The sequence below is a fragment of the Oculina patagonica genome, chromosome 6 (assembly GCF_052425735.1).
Source record: "Oculina patagonica isolate OP01 chromosome 6, crgOcupat, whole genome shotgun sequence".
Classification (NCBI taxonomy): domain Eukaryota; kingdom Metazoa; phylum Cnidaria; class Anthozoa; order Scleractinia; family Oculinidae; genus Oculina; species Oculina patagonica.
Genome location: NC_135763.1, coordinates 18,448,448 through 18,471,213, shown reverse-complemented (window position 1 = coordinate 18,471,213; position 22,766 = coordinate 18,448,448). Strand labels below are relative to the sequence as shown.

At 38.3% G+C, this 22,766-nt stretch overlaps 1 protein-coding gene and 1 long non-coding RNA gene across 10 annotated transcripts in view; one reads left to right on the top strand and one right to left on the bottom strand.

Annotated features, from left to right (window-relative positions):
* Positions 1–22,766, bottom strand: part of LOC144657553 (uncharacterized) — a 76,965-nt gene that overhangs the window by 12,240 nt on the left and 41,959 nt on the right. The window lies entirely within an intron of this gene.
* Positions 10–10,440, top strand: LOC144657508 (forkhead box protein L2-like). Of its 6 annotated transcripts, none has more exons than XM_078517866.1 (3): positions 10–163; positions 669–745; positions 8,713–10,440. In XM_078517866.1, the coding sequence occupies exon 3, from the start codon at positions 8,754–8,756 to the stop codon at positions 9,636–9,638; it is 885 nt and encodes a 294-aa protein (XP_078373992.1). In that variant the 5' UTR covers positions 10–163; positions 669–745; positions 8,713–8,753; the 3' UTR covers positions 9,639–10,440. The 6 variants fall into 6 exon arrangements, with proteins under 6 accessions (XP_078373992.1, XP_078373991.1, XP_078373989.1 ...); XM_078517865.1 differs by having other exon boundaries at positions 11–163; positions 8,708–10,440; XM_078517863.1 differs by lacking the exons at positions 10–163; positions 669–745 and adding an exon at positions 4,428–4,590 and having other exon boundaries at positions 8,708–10,440.

Genomic DNA, 22,766 nt, shown 5'->3' with positions numbered 1-22,766 from the left:
CAACTTTTAAACTGCACTTTGCTTTTCCCAGCGGGAAATACTCGAATAGTAATAGTTCTCTGTTATTTGCGGTTTAGAAGTACAAACGTCTTCAGAACGCGACACGAAGTCGGGCTAGTTTAACACCGATTTGGAGGGTATCTGCGTTTCGCCCATCAGCCTGGTAAGTTTATTAACAATGACAACTAATAACGTTCCACATGGAAAAACACAGCTTGAAACATACAGGTACTTAGAGCAAATAATCTGGTGCCTTTTTCTATAGATAGATGAAAAGCGAACCGACTTCAAAAAAACCCAGAGAGAATACGGGATTTTGTAGTTATCTAGTCTTATAATGTACAATGTGTAATTTGATGCGTAGTAACTGCCAAAAATCAGGGCGGAAAAGCTCATTAAAATGGGCTGAATTCTTTATACGCCCTTGGCAAACAAGTGTATTAAGCGAAACAAATTTCCCCGTCGACCATTGTCCTTAGCAAAGAGGAGAAAATCAATTTGAAAAGAATCCCCGCAACCGAGGTTAATTTTGTATTATGTTTACGTAAGCCATGGGAAGACGCGGTGAAAGCACCTGAATATTGCATGAATGTTTGTACAAATAAAATACCTTTAAAAAGATATCAAATATTTCAAAAGTATAAATATTTAATCAACTTTCATTTAAGGAGGCAAAGTGCCTATTCATCTGTCACTTCTGCTTGCCATCTCGCCGGCGAAGTACAAGCTCAAGAAAACGTCTCGGGTAAGTTCTCGTATTTAAAAGAAGGTATTTACAAAATTGACCATGTTTGCTTGCAAGTTTCGGTTATTATTTGCCTTCAATTTAGATTGTTTATTTTTAAAAAGTAAATAGAGTGAAGATATTTTCCCGTTGCGGATTCTATTTACTCGCATATATTGGAAAACAGTTTAATCTACCCTAGGCCCTAACAAGAAATATTTGAGAAAAACTCTCTTTGTTATCAAACATTCTAATCCATCAAACGCTATAGCTGTAATTCTTAAGAAACAACTCTTGGGCGATCTCAGTGAAGCGAAATCCATTATTTCATCCGATTATCTAGCTGAACTGATACATGCGGAAAAGATGGACACATTGTGTGTTGAAGCTTAAATCGGCCGGTAACAAACAAGATAATCAAATTGGAGACTTTGGGTATTGTGATCGCATTATGAAAATGTAGGTGAACAAATTATATAGTTGTAAATCCGCGAGAAAATAAGTTTCGTTGGCCTGCCCAGAACGTCCCTGATAGTAGACCGCGGCAAAATTTATTTACTAAATGACGTATCTTCGAATCATAAACAACCTTGTTAATTCGCAAATCTATTGGCTTCGGGCATATGTCTACCAGTCGGTTGGTTTTATGGATTTACTGTTCATGAGCTAATTAATGATTTAGAAGGCACTTCACCTGGTAAAGAGATAATGTTGTCAATTAAGGACGAAAAACGTGGCTGACAAGCGTTGAAGTTTACTAGAAAAAGAGCTAATAGACACGAAGTGATAATAGTGCTTTGTTACACACAAAGACCATCACAAGTTTCCGTGCTTAAAGATATTCAAGATGATGACAAACTTGATTCGAGAATAGCTGAGTAATAGTGACTAAAACCGCAAAGTCTTAGCGACAAAACAAGGGCGTAAAATCAGTTGAAATTACACCGAAATGCCTTGCAAAAGACTACAGTTTCAGTTTGCCAGAGGACATGTGAAATGACTAGGGAAAGAGAACTCGTAACGGTTGTGCGATGATTCAATGGTAGCTTTTTTTGAATAAGTACGAGTGCTAAAACGGCAACCGCGCGACAAAACAAGCTTACGACAATTGTAACATAAACAGTGATGACTTCACTGCCCTTGCCAGCACAACTGCAGGTGTAACAGCTGACTTCTAAAATATAAAAAAAGAACTGAAGAACAATGTAAGTGAAACGAGCCAACAGGGAGTTGCGTGTTCAGAAATGCTCTATGAACAATACCGCTTCCACAGCCAAAATTGTACAGTCAAATGAAGCTTAACCCACCCAGCGCACCTGTTAGGCGGAGAATCAGCTGGCTTTCGTTATTAACACGCGTGCTTTTGTAGCATTTCGGATTCTAAGTTGGAAGTAGAGGATTATAATGGATAATAAAGAAGCTGAGATTTGAAATTGTAGGGATTTAGAGAGCCCTTTTGTTTTCATATTGTTCGAGTGAAGTAGCTCTTTGTTTCGTTAAGAGCCGTAACCGGTTAAAACGAAGGAGGTGTGATCTTCAGTAGCAGTCGCGTTCTTTAATTGGACTTCCAAACAGGCTTTTGGAATTAATAAGTTTGCCTTGAAGGCTCGACATGCGCGATTTAATTAACTCCTTTCATTAAGCAATGAATGGCTTATGGTGGAACATAAAGTTAATTTAATTTAGCGTGTCATTGTGTTTCTTGTACCAGCCATTGAAATTTTACCGTGGGAAAAATTAGCACGACTTCGCTATTTTAGGAGCACAATCGTGGAACGCCTCTGTAAAACAAAAGACAATAACATCGGCAAATGGCCTAGTCATGTGATTGTGTATCATTCATAACCTAATGACAGTTCTCATTGTTTGAAGAGCACTCTGCGCAGTTGAATGACAACAATTTTAATCTCTTGCGCGTTTGGTGAAATTTTTTTATATCTCTGCTCTTGGAACGTGACAGAATTCCCACAAGAGATTGGAATGTTATCAGGACTTGTCGAAGCTGTACGGGTGTTATTCTCATATCTTGACCGGAAACTTCGAAGGGGACCAAGCAATCAAGTAATTGCAAAATCGGTGGAATTATCGGTCAGTTTTTTTTTTCAAGCCTGTAAAATAAGAATCTTTCAATGTTTGAGTGATTCTCACTTTTTAAAAAATTCTTTCAGGAAGCAAACAATGAACAAATTGTGCGTACTTTGAATGTTACAAAAACATTGTCTTCAACAGCGAAATGGGGATCCATGAACCGCACCAGATTTTAGTTTGCAAAATATTTTTGGAAAACCTGTACTTGAGTGTTATCAGAACGGTTTTCTTATCAGGTGAATGGAAGAAACACGGAAAGACCATCTTGTTTTGTTAGCCCCTTACGTTCCAAAAGTCAAATGTCGCATTAAATAAAGTGTGGTAAATTTGGAGCCAACAAGTAAAAGCCGAATGTGTGACCATTCAAATGAACGCCACCGAGTACTTCTGTTATGTGGTGCTGTTTCATTGTTGGGCAAAAAATATTTGAAATGTTTCATATCAGTTGAACTTGGAAGCTCTTGGGAGTAGAAAGATTAGGTTAACCCCATTAATTGATATGTTTGATCTGGAATTAAAAAAACAAAGATTATTTGTCGTTAGACAAAAATAGGAGCCAAAATAAACGACTTCAAGATGTACACGATTGTTTGAAATACCAGACAGCCACTTCAGATTGAAGTTATCAAATGTTGAAGGATGTAAGTCCACAGAATATCACAAACGTGTTTAATCGCGGCTGTTCGCACAGGAAACGTGTCTTTAAAGTTACTGACCTTGTTGGATAAATATTGAATGATAGGATCTGGTTTTTCATTTTAATTCCCGTTGACAAAATAAGCTCACACTGTATAAACAAGCACGCCACGAACTGCTGATAAGTAGAGATCCGCCTCTAATCAGCAGAGATAATGCAAAGGAAATGAAACATTAGTCAACACTTCATCACCTCGTTCTCACCTTGTTGGGAATCAGTTCACAAATCTTTTCACGCGGAGATGATAAAGTTATCACTAAAAGCAATTTGCCAAAGTTAACAAAAGGGAGACAAAATAGAATAACAAACAACAGAGAACAGATAACGCGTTGAGCTCCTTACAAAACGTTTAGTATTATATTACGGATCACCCACATTGTAAAAATAGGTTGGAATTCCAAAATATTTTTGCTCGAAGCGTGTAAGCATGTTTTGCTACCATCTTTAGTCGTTATTATCAATATTTTAGTTTTGGCATGGAGTGTTTTCCTAGAGACTTCACGAACAATGAAACAATCACTCGAGATAAGGTCATTTCGATGAGCAAAGATAGGAAAAGGAATTTGCACTGTGGAATTGCGTGATCTAGTGTCACACCGCAACAAGACTTTGCAACGTGTTTTCCATTTCTTGAATATCTGATAACCAAGCATAGCAGCATGAAACTATATAAAGCTCCTTAAGCAAGAATAACTCTTCCAAAAATAAAATAACGTACTATTGGTTGGGAGGTATTTCAGCGACTTAAAAACACTGTTTGCTCTTGGCGGGACCTGCAAACAAACAAGCTATTGTCCTTTTTATGTTTTCAAGAACACACACTGGCACTCGGGTCGAAAGTTCGCGCCTACAACAATGTGCTACACATTTTCGGTGGCAACGGCTTTATTCATTGGCGGGTATTTAATAACTAACTGTTAGGCGGAGAGACCTTGAACTTCGTCGGCGTTGAAGCTGTTCCTTCAATCAAGTAGCTGTGAATAATTGATTGATCTCTAATGTTGGATTTATTGAATGAAACTATAGAGAGCCGAGTAATCTTTTTTCAAGAGGCCCATGTCTTGGATTTGACATTGCTTAGGTGAGTGTGTGCCGCTTTAGTAGATAAATGACGAGGTGAGGTCCTCCCCGAGTAACGGGTCTTGAAATTTCGCCCAAACAGGACAAATCCTATTTCCGGAAACTATCAACACGCTGTGTTCATCACTGTGTTATCAGGTTCACGTCGAATGTTTTAATTTTTTTTTAGAACAGAAATGCCATAAGTGAATGTGCACTATTCATTGGTCTGATTGCACTGATCAAAAAATGAACTCAAATGGAACCGGAAGGATGCAAATATCTGTTCATTTGTTGTGTTCACTTAAGACCCGTAAGACAGGAACTTGTCGAGATTGAAGTGCTTTCTGTAGAAACAGTGGAAAGCTGTAGACCGCTAAAAAAATCAGAGCAGTTTGCGACCGAGAATAAATAACACAAAGCAGCCTCTTGTGGCGCTGAAAATTCATTAACTGTATGCCAATGCAAAAATAAATTTCACGCGCAATCGAGGACGATATTCTAAATGCCTGTTACTCGCTCAGGCAGTGAATGGAGGTACTTAAGTGCAGGAAATTCTGTTTGTAAACAATCCTTTTGTTTAGGCTTCAATTTGCACGGATTATTGATGATAGATTTAGAGTTTATCAAAACAATTTAGAAACGCTGTAGTTTTATTTGCTGAAGTGTCCATTGGTTTACGTAAGAAAGCAACCACCATTAATATTCAATTTGCAATTCATCCACCGGTTGATGAAGCATTATTCGTGTTTTCATTGGAAACAATAGATCGCTACGGTCTACCTGATGCGTGTTTACTATAAACGTGAATTAATATTCACAGAAATCGAGATTTCGAAGCGGCGTGACCCCCGCATAATTGACACAATCTTTTGAAAAAAAGCAAGAGAAAGCGCATAGCGTAGTTACATTTGATAGTGTTCGCGAAAATTGAAGCACAATGGTGTAAATATAAATATGCCCGAATGAACACGTGGATCTGATAAATATCTTCGATCAACTCAAACGTTCATAAAACATTGCTAAAAAGGTTTGTTAAGATTTATTGTTAGCGTCGTCACTAGATTTTGGATCAATGCAGTGTGGTAAACGGGCTCAATTTCATCAGAATCTAAGCAGGGGTCGCTTGTGATTGATGGGGTCGAAAACAAGAGAAACATTTTTTACTACACAGCCTCGGGGAATGCCAGAACGTTTTAAAAGCTTTGCGAAACGGATGGAGTTTAACGGCGGCTGATCAGCGAAGGTAAAGACAAGGTAACATGTTGACTGACACTATGATGATTTGCTTGTCTAAACAAACAAGCTTAACAGGCATTATTTTCAACAGTTTTGTCTACGAGATCCCTGCGTGTGAGCGAGTCCAATACTCAAACAGACAAGATTAACTGACATTTAATTTGAACTTTCGAGAAACATAGATAACAGTGCCAACCGCAGTCCATCATTTATTGGCGTCGATATAAATGCTATTATTCGGCGGCTATTTCGAGGTTTGCGCTCATTAATCGTTTAGCAAACACCTGATCTTTACCTTGGTGTTATTGAAATAATGAGGTCTTGCAAAGTCCATGGAATAGTGTTTTTGAATCAGGCCCCTAAGTAACCATAACATTGGCAATTGAGGAACCAAAACAATGGAAACGCATAAACATTTCACAAGCTTCCTGTGATCAAACGAATCCGCCTAAAAGCCGAAAATAGCACTCAAGGTCTTTTTCGCCTCATAGAGAGTGATTTCTGGCAGCCGATAATGGTTCGGGAATTTTAAAAGGGAGCTAAGATTTCGCGAAATCGTATTCAATTCCCACGCATGTCATTTAATTATCATGTTCCCGCCAAGGGCAAATCTGTCAACTCGGAAAGCTTGACAAACCATAAATGCAATAAACGTTGCGAATATATAATCACTGTCCTGTAGTGAAATTTAGATTAGTTCAGTAAACAGAAACAGCAGGTTAACAGATAAACTTCCGCGGAGTTCTGTCAACGCTTTTCAAGACCGGATTGTGGGTTAGAAAATCGGAGAAATTACGTCAACCAGAAGAGCTTTGGCGAACATAGAAAGCGCGCTATGCGTTGACTTGTCCGAGTTAGCGCGCATTAATACACTAACTTCTACTACAAGCAAATTTCAATTAAGTCCCACGCGAGCCAAGACAACTGTTGTTTCAGATGTAAATAATAGGGCAATAAATTGAAGCACGGCCAATCACAGTTTTCGTATCTAGAAACAATTATGTCTAGCGAAGACAGTAGGAGTACAACCCGTGGCGAAAATATCAGAGCGACCCCAGTTGCTCCTTCAAAACCTTCCCGGCCCTTGTCAAGGTTAACTGACTCGATTAAATTGGTCGGGATTGCCTAAGTTTCACGAAATTCTGCCGCTTCGAGATCGGGCAAGATATTTTCCTAAGCTGAAGGCGGAAAGTCACGGAAGAAAGGTAATTGAATCTTGAGGATATTTTTACGAAAAAAAAGTTATTGGGTTAACAATGATTAAGTTTCCATCGAATTTCGATCAATGCCTGTATAAAAATCTCTTGCATGTCTTAATGAGTCGTCGCATGATTTCTACGAGGAAGTTCGCGTGCTTTTTGGTAATGTCATTGAAGAAAAAATACACAGCTGTTTTTCGACATTTTTCATTTTCTACACAAGAAGACAAAGCCGGTTTTTGCCTCGCACTTCAGGTCAGATCTTAAATTTGTAAGGCAGGATCGTATTTGCCTCATACAATTACAAAGACAAACAATTTGTGTCGATCTGATAAGGCTCAGAGGAGATAAATCTGGCGTTGCAAAACGAAGTTGACCTTTGAATTCCATTTTTCAGCGATTAAACCAGAAATACGAGAACCGCAGCTGCTGTCTTCCGGCGAACAAGAGCATGGTTTGTCTGCGAGAAAATTTGCACAGCTTTGTGTGTCCTTGCACCAAATTTAGACGTCTTCTCGTTGTGGACTTCAAAAAAATGCCCCTTACAAACTGGAAATTGTTTGTTTACACTGAATTATAAATCTTTAACAACTCTTTTAAATAAACATTTTGAATATACACAAACCTTAATAGTACCAGCAAATACTGTAATCAGCCTGACAAGAGCTTCAGCGGCGAAATATTTACTTTTGAGGGGGCTTCATGATGTTGCAGTTACTCTAAACTGTAATTAAAACCTAGGAAATAATAATATTAAGCTCATTCCGAACTGCGGAAAAATGAGTATTTTGGCCTTATCAACAAGCGCCGCTATCGCTTTAAACGAAACCCGTTGACTCAATTCAGAACATTTCTAATCAAAGCCGTTCGCTTGAGTGATAAGAATTGTCCGCTTGTCTCGCTTAATTTGGAAATGTTTCGCGCGTTCTTATGAAATACGGCTCGATTGTCTGGCTCACGGGCCGCACACAGGTGGAGCGAAATAAGCGCTCCTGTCTTGTGTTTTTGTCCTGTTGTTTTCGCAGAAAGAGGAAAGCGCATTTGCATGGTACAGCACCCCAGCGTGGGGCAGCATTATCGCGTAAAAAGAGTCACAGCGGGAAGTTTGTAATAATAAAAAATAAAATCTACATCGTATAATTAAAGCTAAATAGCCTGCACTTGGGCCAGACAACATGTGAATTGCTTTGTGCCTTTCAAAACCCTTCATCTGCCGATTGCTTCTTTCTGATTGGTATAGTCGCGAACCAGGTGTTAACTATGGGTGTGGGGAAGAGCGTTTCACTTTTCGCTCCTCCTTGATGATAACGGGAAAATATTTTCGCGCCTTAGGTGTAAATATACAACAGGAGTCAAGGTAGTTAAAAAATTGTACACTCGTGAGTGTTTGATAGAAAGGTAAACGAAATTTGGCATAGATGGGGTAAATAATAAAAGTGAATGGATAGAAACAATTAAGGGCCTAAACGGACAAGGAGCAGCTGCCAGAGTAGGTGGTCGCATTGCTACCAGACAAATAAATGAATCAATTGACGCTTTGTAAAGAGCATAATGATTGGTTCGATGGACAAAAGATAGCGTGATGTCAGGATATTTATAGAAAGTGATAGATAATGAATAGACGGGCCAATCAAATGTCATATCGACAAGACAAACACCAAACAGTCTTTAGAATTTCTAATTTATATATTATTGCCACAGAACAGCCTCCAACACTTCAGAATTAACTCTGTCAAACACAAGCAAAATGGCCTCGGCAAACCACGAGCAGCAACTCAGCAGCTACGAGCCGGAACTGAAGAAGGACGACGGTGGATCGAGTCCAATCGACACCGAAAAAACCGAAAGTAAGGAGGCCTCGTCGAAAGATCCCAATGTGAAGCCGCCGTACTCGTACGTCGCGCTGATCGCGATGGCGATTCGAGAGTCTTCCGAAAAGCGGTTAACCCTCAATGGAATTTACCAGTACATTATCACCAAGTTTCCGTTTTACGAGAAGAACAAGAAGGGATGGCAAAACTCCATAAGGCACAATTTGTCACTCAACGAGTGCTTCATTAAAGTGCCTCGAGAAGGTGGCGGTGAAAGAAAGGGTAACTACTGGACCTTAGATCCAGCCTGCGAGGACATGTTTGAGAAAGGAAACTATAGGCGCCGGCGCCGCATGAAGAGGCCCTACCGACAGCCCACATTGCAGCACACAAATGGGATGTTGACAGATCCGCGCGCCGCAGCGTACGGCAACTTCATCGCTCCAAAGTGGTCTGCATATAACCCAGTTCAGAGTGTACCTACAGCAGGAGGAAACTGGCGAACTGCTCAGCCTGCTGGCCCTCTTTCGTACCCGTGCAACCCGCAATCGTCTAGAGTTCCTCCAGGATATGCGGTTGCACCCTACATGAACATGGGATCAACCGTTGGAGTCCCCGTCAGCTCATACACAGGTACGCAGTATTCTACACAACTCCAGAACCCTGTCAATAATCAGTGTGGGTACGGAGCCGTGGCAATGCCCAGTGTAGGCTGTCGCAGACAAACTGATCACACAGCCGCAGTCCATGGCCACCACTTCACTAATCCATACTGGAATCCACCAGACAAGCATACCTTTGATGCTCAACCACGTTCGTAGAGGAACGTGTGCGAGTGATTAATGACTGCAAAACATTTCTACGATCTAGAGATTTTATTTATATGAAGCCACATAAGAATTACTTTTGGACGCGAGTGGAGGAAGAAAAAAAGAAAATAGAAAAACAAAACAAAACAAAAAACCCCGAGATTAACAAAGTTGAGATGTACACTCCAAAAATTAGATATTTCGTGTAATATTTGAGTATTATATTTACTTTAATCATTAAATCAGAAGCCCCCTTGATATGGTATCTGGGCATTCCAGTCAGGGCAACAGTTGACCTACAAACAAATCAAATTGTACCAAATCTTATATTATCTACAATACAGGAGAGAGAAAAAGAGAGGAAATGAAGTTTTCCTTCGATTTATTCTTATTTCGCACGTTTTCGTATGCTCAAAGTTCATACAGTGAGGTAACGAGCTAGTAAATGCATTAGTTACACTTTTGCGAATTGTTATTAGCGTAGGCTTTTCATTTCAGTGTCAGGCGTCAAACGCCGTCTCTTTGCCGCAGAGAGAATTTAATTTCATACTGCGATTTGCAGGAACACTACCACCTAAGAGGATTTATCGATCTGTTCTTTCCATTTTAGAATTTTGAGGGAATACCTCTCGCGTTTGTTGACTTTAATTTTGAATAATTCCATGAACGGGCGATAACTTGTCACTTGTACAGGAGCCATTTCAAACGTTCAAGGAAATACGGAAGAAGAATTTTGTGAAAATAATTTATTTGCCAAGGCGGCGATATCACTGTCTTTTCTATGCCTTCAATGCAAATAAACTCTTAACCAGGATATCTGGCTGTTTTGATTTCCTTGAGTAAATATGGGGATAACACCATCGACTGGCTTTCAAGGCTCAAAATGGTGAAGTACTCGTCCAAGTAGTAAATAGAATCACAGACGAAATTTGGGTCACCAGGTCAGAAAATCTATTCGCTTCTTAATCAAGATAGTTTCGCATCCTTGAGGATAGTACAATTTATTTGAGGATTCCATTTTTGAGATATTACATGGCTCCTTCGTCCTCTACTGCTTTCCTAGAGATCGGCAGAGCGATTTCACTTCTGTACGTTTTTTTTTTGGGAAGATGTCGAGCTGCACTGATTACATTGCCGTAACAAAATTATTTGCCCGATCTTGCAGTATTTATCATTGGTTCCATTATCCTCCCACTATTTACTTTATCGTTGTTTCTCCTGTCTGCCACTCTGGTCTTGTAGCAAAGTTTATTAATCCAAATCAGCACCGCCAATGGGCAGGCAAATACGAGAGGAACTAAGGCACTGTTTGTTATTATGGGTCGTGTTTTCATACGGAATATAAACCATCGCTGAACTTTATGGTGTTTTGACATTAAATTAAGCTTTTTCGATCGCTTATTGTTAACCAAGCTTTCTGTTAAATAGTTAGCGATTAAATTCGAGGACGGTGACAAGGCGAGGGTCTTTCCCAACGAGAAGTGACATGAAATTTGACACTGTTAACTCAATTTTAAATGTTGTTATTGCCGATGCTAGACTTTCGCGTGCTTTTTCTTCGCGTGATTTTTAAGTCAAAAATTGTAAATTACCCGATTAAATTTACATTCCGGTACACGGATCCGTACTGATAAACACGAGACAGTTTTTATTCTACCGAAATAACAATAAAAAAGAACTTTCAACGAGGCGATATTTTCATAAGCATGGAAATCTAAGCAAAGCATGAAAGTCGCCGGCGAAGACTTCTTGTATTCAAATTAACCACATATCCCGAGGCATTTCGGCGAGATAAGAGAATCATCATTTATGGTCGCTCGGCCTTCTAAATCACACAAAAGATCTCAACGGACGACACGTGTGGGAAACACTTTACTTGTCGTTACTAAATTCGTTTCTCGAAATCTTATGATGTAAAAAATTGGTCCTCGACGACTGACTTAAAAAAAAGCTTTTTAAAAACGATAATTTTTTTTCTTAACAGGTGGATCATTATTTTGACTTGCTGTTTCCGCAAATTTCTTTCTTATATGAGATGCGTGACGGACAGTTAAAAAATACTAGGGTGGGAAATTTTACCGATCCGAGCCTTTCCGAAACAGCTGTGATGAACTAGAACTTCGTTTGGAAGGAAATGGAGAGGAAATGTTTCTGATTAAAGAGATATATTACATTTCCATGGATGCGAGAGGGTGCGCTGCTATAGAATAGTCCCTGCAGGGTGTCCTCTACTGCGCGAGATGCGGCGTGAAACCGTCGTACGTTAAAATCTCTTATGATTAAAGAAAAGTAGGAAAATTGAAGAAGAAATGACCATGTTGTTTACAACCACTAAACGAGCCGCATGCGAAACTAACACACAGTCAGCTGCAAACCTGTTTATTATGTAGGCCGAGTTCGAGTTAGGGCAGGGGTAGGTTGTTTTCTGTTTCATCGGCGGCGTTCTGTCAACGCTTTGTTTAAATCTATCAATATTTGAACAAAATTGCGCAAACTGCAAAGCTCCGCAAGAAAGATAGCGCGGTATTAAAAGTACATTTTCCTTTTGGGGTTTAACTAGCATTAATGGCCTTTTGCACTGCCTGTGCTAGTAGACAAATTTAGGTGTTATATAATACTGCCGCGCAGGTCTTCCTTCTCGAGACATCCCCTTATCGCCAAGGACACAAACAAACCAAAGGCGCGTTTCTTAGCGAACTTCATCACATTTGGACCCCAGCAATCGTGTGGGAAATGCGCTAAGAAAAGTTGCCATAAATGTGCGTCCATGGCAAGCTCCCAACGCCGCGACAATACACAGTTATAGTTTACCGATTCACGCGCGGTCTGTTTACAGAAGGTTCAGCGATAAGTTTAAAAGCACCTGTGAACTTGCAGGGAAGCTATTTTTCTGATTAAGGATGGCGCGCCGCTTTAAAGGATCAAGAATAACTTTGTTTGCCATTTCTTTCGCAGTTATACCATTTTCTTGCGTGGTGCGAGTTTGGGTAGGAAAATAGGCGATTTCTTCGGGATCTTGTCTGTGCTTTTTTTTTTTGCCCCTACCGAAACGATGGTCTGGTTGTTTATGCTATAGCGGCTTCTCAGAAACTAGGTGGTCTCTAAATGCACCATACTAAATTCAACACCCCCTTTCGATTCTTCTGAGACTGATAATCCACATCGCCGAGTTAGTCATCGCCTCATAGGATGCACTTGAGGAAATAACACAATTACAGTTTTCATTAATTCTTTCAAGAAAGAAATGATAAACCCCATTCAATCCTTTATACTGAAAAACACAGAGGATATTAGCGTACACAAGAATAGTTTTCATGGTTTATTTCTTGCCTTTTTTTTGACAATAGTGAGGTGCACTTGTGAAATCGTGGAAGGAATTCAAGTGTGTTTTTTGTGTACAACCTTTTTCGATTGCCTGTTATGACGACCGCCAAACGTATACAATCCAGGCTTACCACTATTATTAATTTTTGAGCTTTTTGTTTTTTGCCCATTCTAAATATACCATAAAACTCACAGAAAGAATCGTGGTGGTATTTAGAACATATTTTTATTCTTAATAAAAAACAACAAGAGGTTAGTATTTCTACGAAAGCTTTTTGGTGACAAATTAAGTAATGCGTTTGCAAATGGTTGGAATCAAAAATTTAAAACAAAGCGTGTAAACCAATACGGAAAAGAACACATCTGTTTCAACTGGAGCAGTTTTCCTTTAAGCGATAAATTACATCTGTGTAAAGCAGGGAAGAAAAAACTACCTCAGTTAAAAGCGATATCACGGTGGCAAATTGGCTAAGATCGATATCACCTCGAGCGCAATCTTCCAAAGCGCGAGTCAACAGTAATTAGACTGATCGCGTTACAACTGATGAGCTAGAAAGTCTAACTTCTCAGTTACTACACACTCACGCAGCTTTTAAAGTTGATTGCTAGAAAATTTCACTGTAAAGAGCCTCTCCTCGGAAAAGCTATTCAATGAAGTAATATGTTTTGGCAAGCGAAGAACACTATCAATGAACACTGAGTACAATAAATATTTCATTAAATTTTAAACATTCTTAACTGGTTTTCTCTCCCTTATCCTTTCGCGCCTTCGGCTTATAAGGTGGGAAGAAAAATATTTCGACAAAAATGAGGATTATCTCTCTGTTAATAATAAAAATTTGGGCACCTTATGGTGAAATACAATTTTTGGGTAGCCGGTCATTTCTCCCACTTCTTTGACGGCAAGCGGCGTTCGTCTTAGCAAACGATGTAAACAATAGCTTTCTTCGCTTTGATCTCAACTGTACTTGAACAATAGAATAATCCCAAGACATTCTTGTTAACGACGCTGACTGAAAAAAAAAAATAATTGAAACTTAGAATGCGCACAATACGCAAACTGTTAAAACTGAACTCGGCAAAGGCAAAGAACAGAGTTAAATTCTAACAACCAGGGTGTCACAGCGCCGCGCGAAATTGATCTCTCAGTCGGGTCTCTATTTTGCTTAACTTGCACACTTATCAATGAAAATAAAAAAGAGATCTTTTTGGAACGATGACTGAAAAGTTATCGTTCTAGTTCCCGAGAGATAACTGCCACACATTTACAGAACATTGAACTATTTTAAACGAGCAAGACGATATTTTACGTGTTCAGTTTACAGGCGGTTTACACTTCAAAGCCACGCGTTTAGGTTTTAGTAGATAATACGTAAAACATTTTCAGGAAGATAACGAGCAATAAGCAAACTTCCCAGCGGGAATATCACATGAGTGCTTAGAAATAAACGTTACCACTTTAGAATCGGTCGCTTGACATAAAAATTGTCTTCTTCTCCTTCTTCTTGTTCGTCGTCGAGTTGTCTTTAGCATCTGCTCCTATTTCCTGCTTCAACGCCTCTTCGCCTTGGCGAGCTTTTCAAGCCTATATTTCAGCACGTCCTTTAGGCTTTTTCACATGTGTGTGCTCATATAAAAGTGCGCTAGTAGGTATAGTTTTTTCTCCGGTGCCACGCTGATACGAAGCGATTCGGTCAAGGTAAAGTTGTCCTGAAACCACAAACGAACGCATGGCGACCCCTTGCTAGTCATACACGATGGTGTCAACAAATTAGAATTACAAAACCGATAAGAAATTTGAATTTTACAATGACCACGGTGTGGCTCGTGGCAATTAGCCAAAACGGAGAGCTCGTTTACTTTTTTTCCACACACACACACTACTGCAAATTTTAGTAGTTTCTTTGAAGTGAGGGTAAAAATAGCTGCGAAGGCGGAAGGTTTACTCAGCCATATCCCGCTATACAGATCGTTTATAATAAAGTTGAGCAGACCAAAAGGTAAATAGTACAAATGTTCAGACCGGTTATTCTTTATTGAATTAACACAACAGTTCTTTCTCTTTGTTCCGAAATCGTTGTCGGAATCTCCTGAACTTTTCACCCAAGCATGGCGAAGACAAATATTGCTCACGGCCGCGGTCAAACAAATTATTGGTTTTGTACGCTGTGATGTTTACGTTAATCTAAGTCATCACAGAAAATTAATTTTACCAAGCAGATTCTCGTAATGCCGAATTTACCGATTGTTATTGCCTTGAAGGACTTACAATGAATTCATTAGGATTTGAGCTGTAGCCGAAGATTGGACATAATTAGCAATCTTTCCACGCTTTCATTTGACATGGCAATTGCTGAACGATCAGAGTCTCGAAGCGTGAACTATCAAACGCATTCAAGCCAAGCATATAAAAACTCATCAGTGAAATGTTCAGAGGAAATTAAACAATGAAAACAAAGCTTGAGAACTTGCAACAAAAAAATAAAAATATTTTTTCTGCCCTGACCAAGTGCAAGATCGAAGAGATCGGGATACAGTTTCACTTACCGTGGTTAACTCTAGAACAAGGAGGTACAATGGCAGCTATTTCAAATAAAGAAAAAGAAAACAGGAAAGAGAACATAAATAAAAGCGAATACAATTAAACCCGCAAGCAACGAGGCGAGAAAAAAACCCAACGTCACAAGACTGGTCTTCGTGACTTGAAATATCGTAAAGTGCTACAAAAAAAAATTGAAATTGATTGCTCAAGCACCCGGCTTTTCAAGATACATTATCGACCGGTAACCAAATAGCAAATAAGATTTGACAGTGAATATGTTACTGGTTTGCAATGACTAGAAGATGAAAGACACAAATATTTACCCGTGACAGTTTTTATAAGATCAAAATAAATATAAATACCGTATTTACTGCAAGCGTCTGCTCGCTACTACTAAGAAAAAATAATAGAGTGGAATTTAAATGAGAGATTAAAAAGATGAAGGACTTTGGTTTAGAAGCCGCGGAATCAATATTGTTTACTACTCTTCTCGACATTCCGCACAGTGAGTTAGGTAAACTGGTGGGGCGCGAAATACAGATAACCTAGCAAGTAAGACAATACAACAGAAAACAACACCATTTTAAACACCGGGTAGACAACTTTCACGCCAGTGATGGCGGGTGTCTGAATAACTCAGTGTCGGGCTTGGAAGATAGCGCTTTACATGAGCGATATGAGACCTTAATTTCCGAAAGAAATTGCATGATTAACAAAGAAATCGCCGCTTTTGTTAGAAACTGTTCAAATCAAAGAAATCATAAAAGACGAAGGTTTACATTCAGGTTATTCTTATTATCGTGTTGATGCGATTGCGAGATAGCCTCAATCGCTTGCAGAAATCTTTCAGACTGTGAAATTTTATTTTGACTGCGACCTGATCGCCTTTAGTAAATTATTTTAATTTGAAATTACTATGAAATCTTTCAAAGTCTAATTGGATTTTATTACAACTCATAAAAATAAGTCCGCAGCAGTCGAAAACTCGAGCAAAATTACCGTCAAATAACACCGCAAAACTCGATAGATTTGTATTTTAGAAATTGTCCTCATTAGATTCAAAGCGTAAATTTATTCACAGGAGTAAAGGAGTCAGATAAATTGAAATAATCATGTTTCATTTATGTTCATTCGAAAATCGGCACGTTGGCTTAGCAGTCATTTAGCAGATAAGGGTTGACGCAAACTTATACGCCGAAAACTACGCATCAGCACTATAAAATACGTTTATCCAGATCATCGCTGTCTTCAGAACTCAAATATCTTTCAAATAATTAATATTTTTGGTGCCCAGCAGGGGTTTTATGAACCCGTATTTTAATTCATAACGATATGTATTTTTACGACTGGTTGAAATGAACTGCCTTCGTTAATAGGAAAAGATATCGCGAATATTTTTCTAAATTTGATGTTTCTCAGAATATTACCTAAAAGATAATAATCAATATTTCGATCTGCGTAGAGAAAATGATATCAGTATTTTAAAATCAGGCTGTTTACATTGTTTCTTAAGAAAATAAAGCCGTGTAAAACATAGTTTGTCAATACGTAAGCAAACAAACTTCAAACTTGAAAATAATCGACATTTAAGAAGAGTCGTTACTTTACTGGGAAGCAAATATTTGGCAAAAAGAAAGGCCATCTTGATGTGGTATTTGCGGATTCTTTGGAGTAAAATTTTTCAAATTAAATCCTGTTTTACATCATGAATATTTAAGCCGGATACTTTAGGTGATCACTCTTATTTCGTTTGAGCAATTTCCGCAATTTTAACGATATTTAATTAAGAAGATAGAATTCAACAAATCGAGAAGATTCTTTAGTTCTAAAGCTCTGCATAAGACTGAGGCTATTATTAGGTTTGCCCTCATTTGCAATTATTGCTACATAATCTTTTTCTATTAACCAGGAAGACATCGATGATTTTTTTCGAGAACAATATTCAAAAAAGTAAAAAGATACAAAATATGACAATAAAATAAATTTTCCCTTTTATGAGGCTCTATCCGCATCATGACAAGCCCTAAAAGACAAGACCTAACGAAAGGAGCCAAATCTTAGGTATACGAAAAAAATCTTCAGCTAACAATTCGATTCAATTTAACTAGAAAAATTCACGTAATATTGAGACAAAAATACAAAAACCGAATAAAGATTAACAGGAGTAACGCAGAAACCTAGCTAATGTTTCATAACACTAAGGCGTGGCAGCCTCACCAAGCTTAAAGTGACAATTTCCAATAAATCAGAGCGAGCCATCAAACTACACTGTTTAATATTGCCAGCGAATCTAAATATTTTTACCAATGGTACTACGAGTAAGAAAGGGGAAGGAATGCTTGTCAAGTACAAAAATATGATTGACGCCGGCAGTTTCGCTCTGGCAAATTAATGAAACGCGTCTTCATGAGAACTACGAAATAAAATACCTCTGGGTACGAACATCTTATAATAAATCCTGACTTTATCATTCGGGCTAGTCTAGGAACGGATTCTTATCCACTAGAAGGCTTAACTATTCTCAAACGTTCCTTTCTTCGAACACGCTGTTTACCTCTTCATGAAAAGCTGCGCGCTGTCGAACATGATTGATCACATTGTACAAAAGATCTTAAGTCAATGTTAAAAAAAACGCACCATGAAAGAAGAGTTAATCTACGAAGCTCTAAGTTGATAGAGGGAGAGTGTCCTTTTGGATATATATATGGATGCCAAAGAGATTCGAAATCACTGCTGGTGTCAAAAACAAAACATCGCAAGTTTAAAACTAAGCAATGTAAATACTCGCGGTTTTGTCAAACAAACATAAGTTTCGGTTGGAAAGGGAGGCTGTCAAGAGAGCTAAACAGAAGTACTAGATTGTGAAGCACAGTGAACCACGAGGTATTCTGAACACACTCATCGATCATTAAACAATAAAGAAGTTTGACGGAATGCCTAGATCACGCTGAGTTCTGTTTTGAGTCCAAGCTTGTTCGAACAGCAGCATGCACCCTCTCCAGGTGTGTGTGGTGGGGTATTTTTTTAAGTAAATAGCAAGAAGCTAAATAATCCCGCAGTTACTTAGCCGAGTTAAGAGTTCAAATGGCTTTGTAACGTCTATGGTTAGAGCAAAAGTTGGCAAAACGTAAATGTCGACTGCTTTTGTCAATCGGCTCAACATAGTGTCCCAAAGTTGTCAGGATTAGAAGGTACGGTAATAATTAATAAGAAACACTAAAACAGCGCTTCATTCACAATAACTTATACTTAATACTTGTATGAGCGAAAGAGACTTTTTTATATGAACCGTATCAGTCCGGTTCGGCCCAAGGGAGGTCTTGTTAATCATATCAGCTCATGGGGTAAAAGAGAACCACGATTTACACACACCCCTTAGGCATGAACACATCTATAAAAAGTTACGTTCCCAACGAAATTTCCACTTTTATACTCCAGTTTTAGCAAATGCAATGACATGGCCGGAAAGAGCAGGCAACACGGCGTCATGACATTTCGCGTGGCTTGAGTTCGCGACACAAGTCTGTCTAGTTGATAAAAGCGCCATTTTTTGGCGTTCTCATAAATCACAGGACGTGATTCATCTAGACCATCTCTTGGGGCAATCTCATACAAAATCGATATTCCAACTATCAAGTAAATTAGGAAGCAATTCTATCCTTCGGGTTCCAGAAATAGTGTCACTGATAATTGAAGAACCAGTTGGCCGGTTGTGTCAATAACACAAGGCTTCGAATAACTTCACTCTCTTTTGCAGAACGCTGTTTAGTTATTGCAACCAAATTGACAATGTTTTAGAAAGGTGAGATAGCACATTGTACTTCTTGAAACTTGGTATCCTTTAAGTTCATAGCCTTTCAACGTTTGTAATCTTTTTTCAGATAAGTCATAATGTGGGAAAAGCATTTTATAGCGTCAAGATGCACTGCTTTTAACATAACAAACATTTAGTCAATATTGAGCCTTTTGAACACTAGTCAAACGTTGCCAGTTTGATTGCAAGTAACGTATTCCTTGTGGCGAGCAAAAGGTTTCGGTTGAATAGCTTAGGTTCAAGCGTTTTACTTTTTAAAATAGATCACTAGGTCAAAATCACTTATGCTGAGGGGTAGGTTTGGCACGGTAGTTGGAAACGACGTATCAGTTTAGAAATGGAAAGAAAAACAACGACTTGATTTTGTATGTGGTACGAAAAAGCCTTTCTACCTCATGCCTTGGTGAGAACAGAGCTAAATAATAGCTTACACGGTTGACTAAGGTCTTTGTTAAAGGCCGTCATAAAATTTTCTTTGTTGGGTCAGAACACACAATGCTGAATTCTATTTATATTGCCCTTTTCTTCTTGCTGAGCTATGAATAGCTTTTCATTGTAAGGTTGACTGCGTTTTATCGATCAAATTATGACAAGGCTGCTGCGAATTAATCATCCGCTTCGCCCGATTTACAACGGCAAACGAACTGAAGTTTTTGTTCTAAGTTTTAAGCGTTAGGAAGATTGACGAAGAGTAGCTAAATAGAAAGCCCAAGTTTTAATATGATAAACTTATTTACAACATAAGAAGAACATTATAGCAAATTGTAACAACCTTAAAGTAGGCACTGCTTCAAAGTTTTTGTATTTTGTTAGTATAAAACCGATGTTGGAAAATGCTACAAATCACCAAGAACTGAACAAATACTTAGTTTTGAAAATAAACTCATAATTGACCAAAGAGAACCAGAAAAGTGTAAACAGAGAGAGCAAAAAGGAATATTTACAAACAGCCAGGACAGTCCTGTCTGAAATAGAAGTAGCTTTGTGACATTAAATTGCATGTTTAGGTAAGTTGTGGGTGATTATTTACTTAAATCGATTCTTTCTCAAAGTGGAATACCTGTTGTTTATTTGGCATTTAGAAAGCTATTCACAAAGCAATATATATTTTTATTAGTAAACTGAATTCAAGAGTCAGCCTGACTTCCTATTTGAAGATTATCAGCTTTAAGTTGCCGCTTAAGTTTGCCAAAATATTTTAACATCTAGACAATATTTTTGTCAAGAACTAGAATGAAATGGTGTACGTATCCTCTTCTTATCAGTAAGGACAATGGCTTCAGAAAAACTGCAGGACAGTTTAAAAGGTTTATTATTGTTATTTTTGTTGATACACCACCGTGTCTTATTAAAGTTTTAACCATCTCTCGACGAAACGTCTTAAGAATAAACCACTGTCAAAAGTGACCGGCTTTCTTTTAAGATATGGGCGCAGTCGAGTTTTGAGGAAGCAAACAAACCTTAGTCCACTTTTGGGCGGACGGCAGCGACTTGGATATGTCAACTTTTGAACATTTAGAGGTTATGAACAGGAAGGTCTACAGGGTACAAAAACAATAATATTATTCCGAAAAAATCCAAGAGAATTGCCATTATTTTGAAAGACCTCTGAGACTGAATGACAGGGAGAAGTTGAACTATTCCAAGCGTTGTGTGGAATAGCGTGCGAGTGGTGTTAAGCGGTGGGTATGAGCAATGATCAAATTAGGAAGACAGGTGGTCAGGTCACGCTTCTAAAGAAATATCCGCACCGTTATAAACTTTTTTCTATATAGTTAATTCACCTAGAACATCTTCAGGATGTTCAAGGCTATGTTCGCTGAACGTTAGTTTTCAAGAAGGTTCTAATTTGAGCAGATTCAATGTTCAGCAAATTATAATTAAAACTAGCACAAAAAGATAAAAATAAACAAGAAAACTACGAATTTAAATTCTTATTTTTAAAAAGGCGCTCGAGACACAAGGAGAAAATAAATTGACAGACGACTAACTCAGTTTTGTCTGATCTCAGTAAAAGGTGTTGAAAAGTCCACACCGGTGAACAAATAATAATAAATTATCATTGAGTTCGGACACTCCTTTCACATTGGAAAAACAACACGACGGTTTAAGAATATCCGAAGACACGAATTACTACCGTTTATAACTCGTAGAATATTTCAGTGGTCGTTAAGCAATATGTATTTTTGAAGCCACAAAGGCACCCAACAAATAAAACAGCAAAAGCAGAATGCAAACAGCTGCATTGCAGAGTCAACACGGCGGTGAAGGAGACTCGTTAAGTTGGATATTCACATCTGCAGACACAAATTACAATCCTAACCACTGGAAAATAAGTCGCCACACACTGAACAAATTAAAAGCGAAAGCAAATAAATAAGAGTGTTTTCCATTTTAGGTCCTTTGGTTTTTTCAACAATATTCCTTGTTTTGGCATAAACTAGAGTGCTTAATACGTAAAATGAGAAGCCCGCTGTAATTTAACATTTCAAATTGATGAAAAGAGTCTTATAGACGTAAGCTTCCAACAATTGTGCAAAATACCATAGCTATAGCTTCAGTAAGGTTCTCTTCTAGCGGTTTATCCCCGAGTTAAGGGAGTAAAATAACAGAAAGAACTGAGAAAAAACACAAAAACATTGTCTCATGTAGATCAATGAAATCAAGCCATTAAGACAAACCAAATAAATTCTGCCTGAAGCGATGGGCAGCTTAGAATCTTCCTGTTTCGGCCAGATGCCAAGGTTAGATTCAAGAGCTGATTATATGCAAAATGTTAGGCTGGAAAGCTAGAAGATTCCTTCCGAAAATAAAATGGGTGTCATGAAACGCCTAGGGTATTGAATTTATACAGGAACAATAAGAAGAAATAAAAAGCAACGCAAAAAGACTTACATTTTGATCGCTCGATGAGACTCTTTTCATCAATTTGAAATGTTAAATTACAGCGGGCTTCTTTACGTATTAAGCACTCTAGTTTATCCAAAACAAGGAATATTGTTGAAAAAACCAAAGGACCAAAATAAAACACTCTTATTTATTTGCTTTCGCTTTTAACAGCGACTTATTTTCCAGTGGTTAGAAATGTTTTGTACATGTGTGTTTTCTTTTTCAACATGGAAACAGAAGTTCGCCGACGAGTACGCCGGTACAACAGGCGACAATTAAAAAAAAATGGTACAGTGCTGCATGGTTAGATCTTTAAGTGCCAGTGCTATAGGCTTAAAACCAGTTCTTCCAGCGCGGAAACTAACACAGTTTAAGTATTCAACTGTCATAATTCGGAACACTCAAAGAGATCAAATAACTTGTTTTTCTAAATAACCAGAAAAAATACGAATTTTTTTAGTGTCAGAAAAAGGTCAAAATAGGGGGAAACTGGCGCGTTGGGTAAAATAATTATATTTTTCACAGACAATCAACTGAATGTGATATATTTCTGGATTTTCACTGACGTAGC

Excerpts from the sequence above, each read along its gene's own strand:
- LOC144657508 (XM_078517863.1), top strand. The coding sequence starts at position 4,508 with ATGTTGGATTTATTGAATGAAACTATAGAGAGCCGAGTAATCTTTTTT. Across the intron at positions 4,591-8,707 it reads TTGGATTTGACATTGCTTAG|AACAGCCTCCAACACTTCAG; the intron begins GTGAGTGTGTGC and ends TTATTGCCACAG.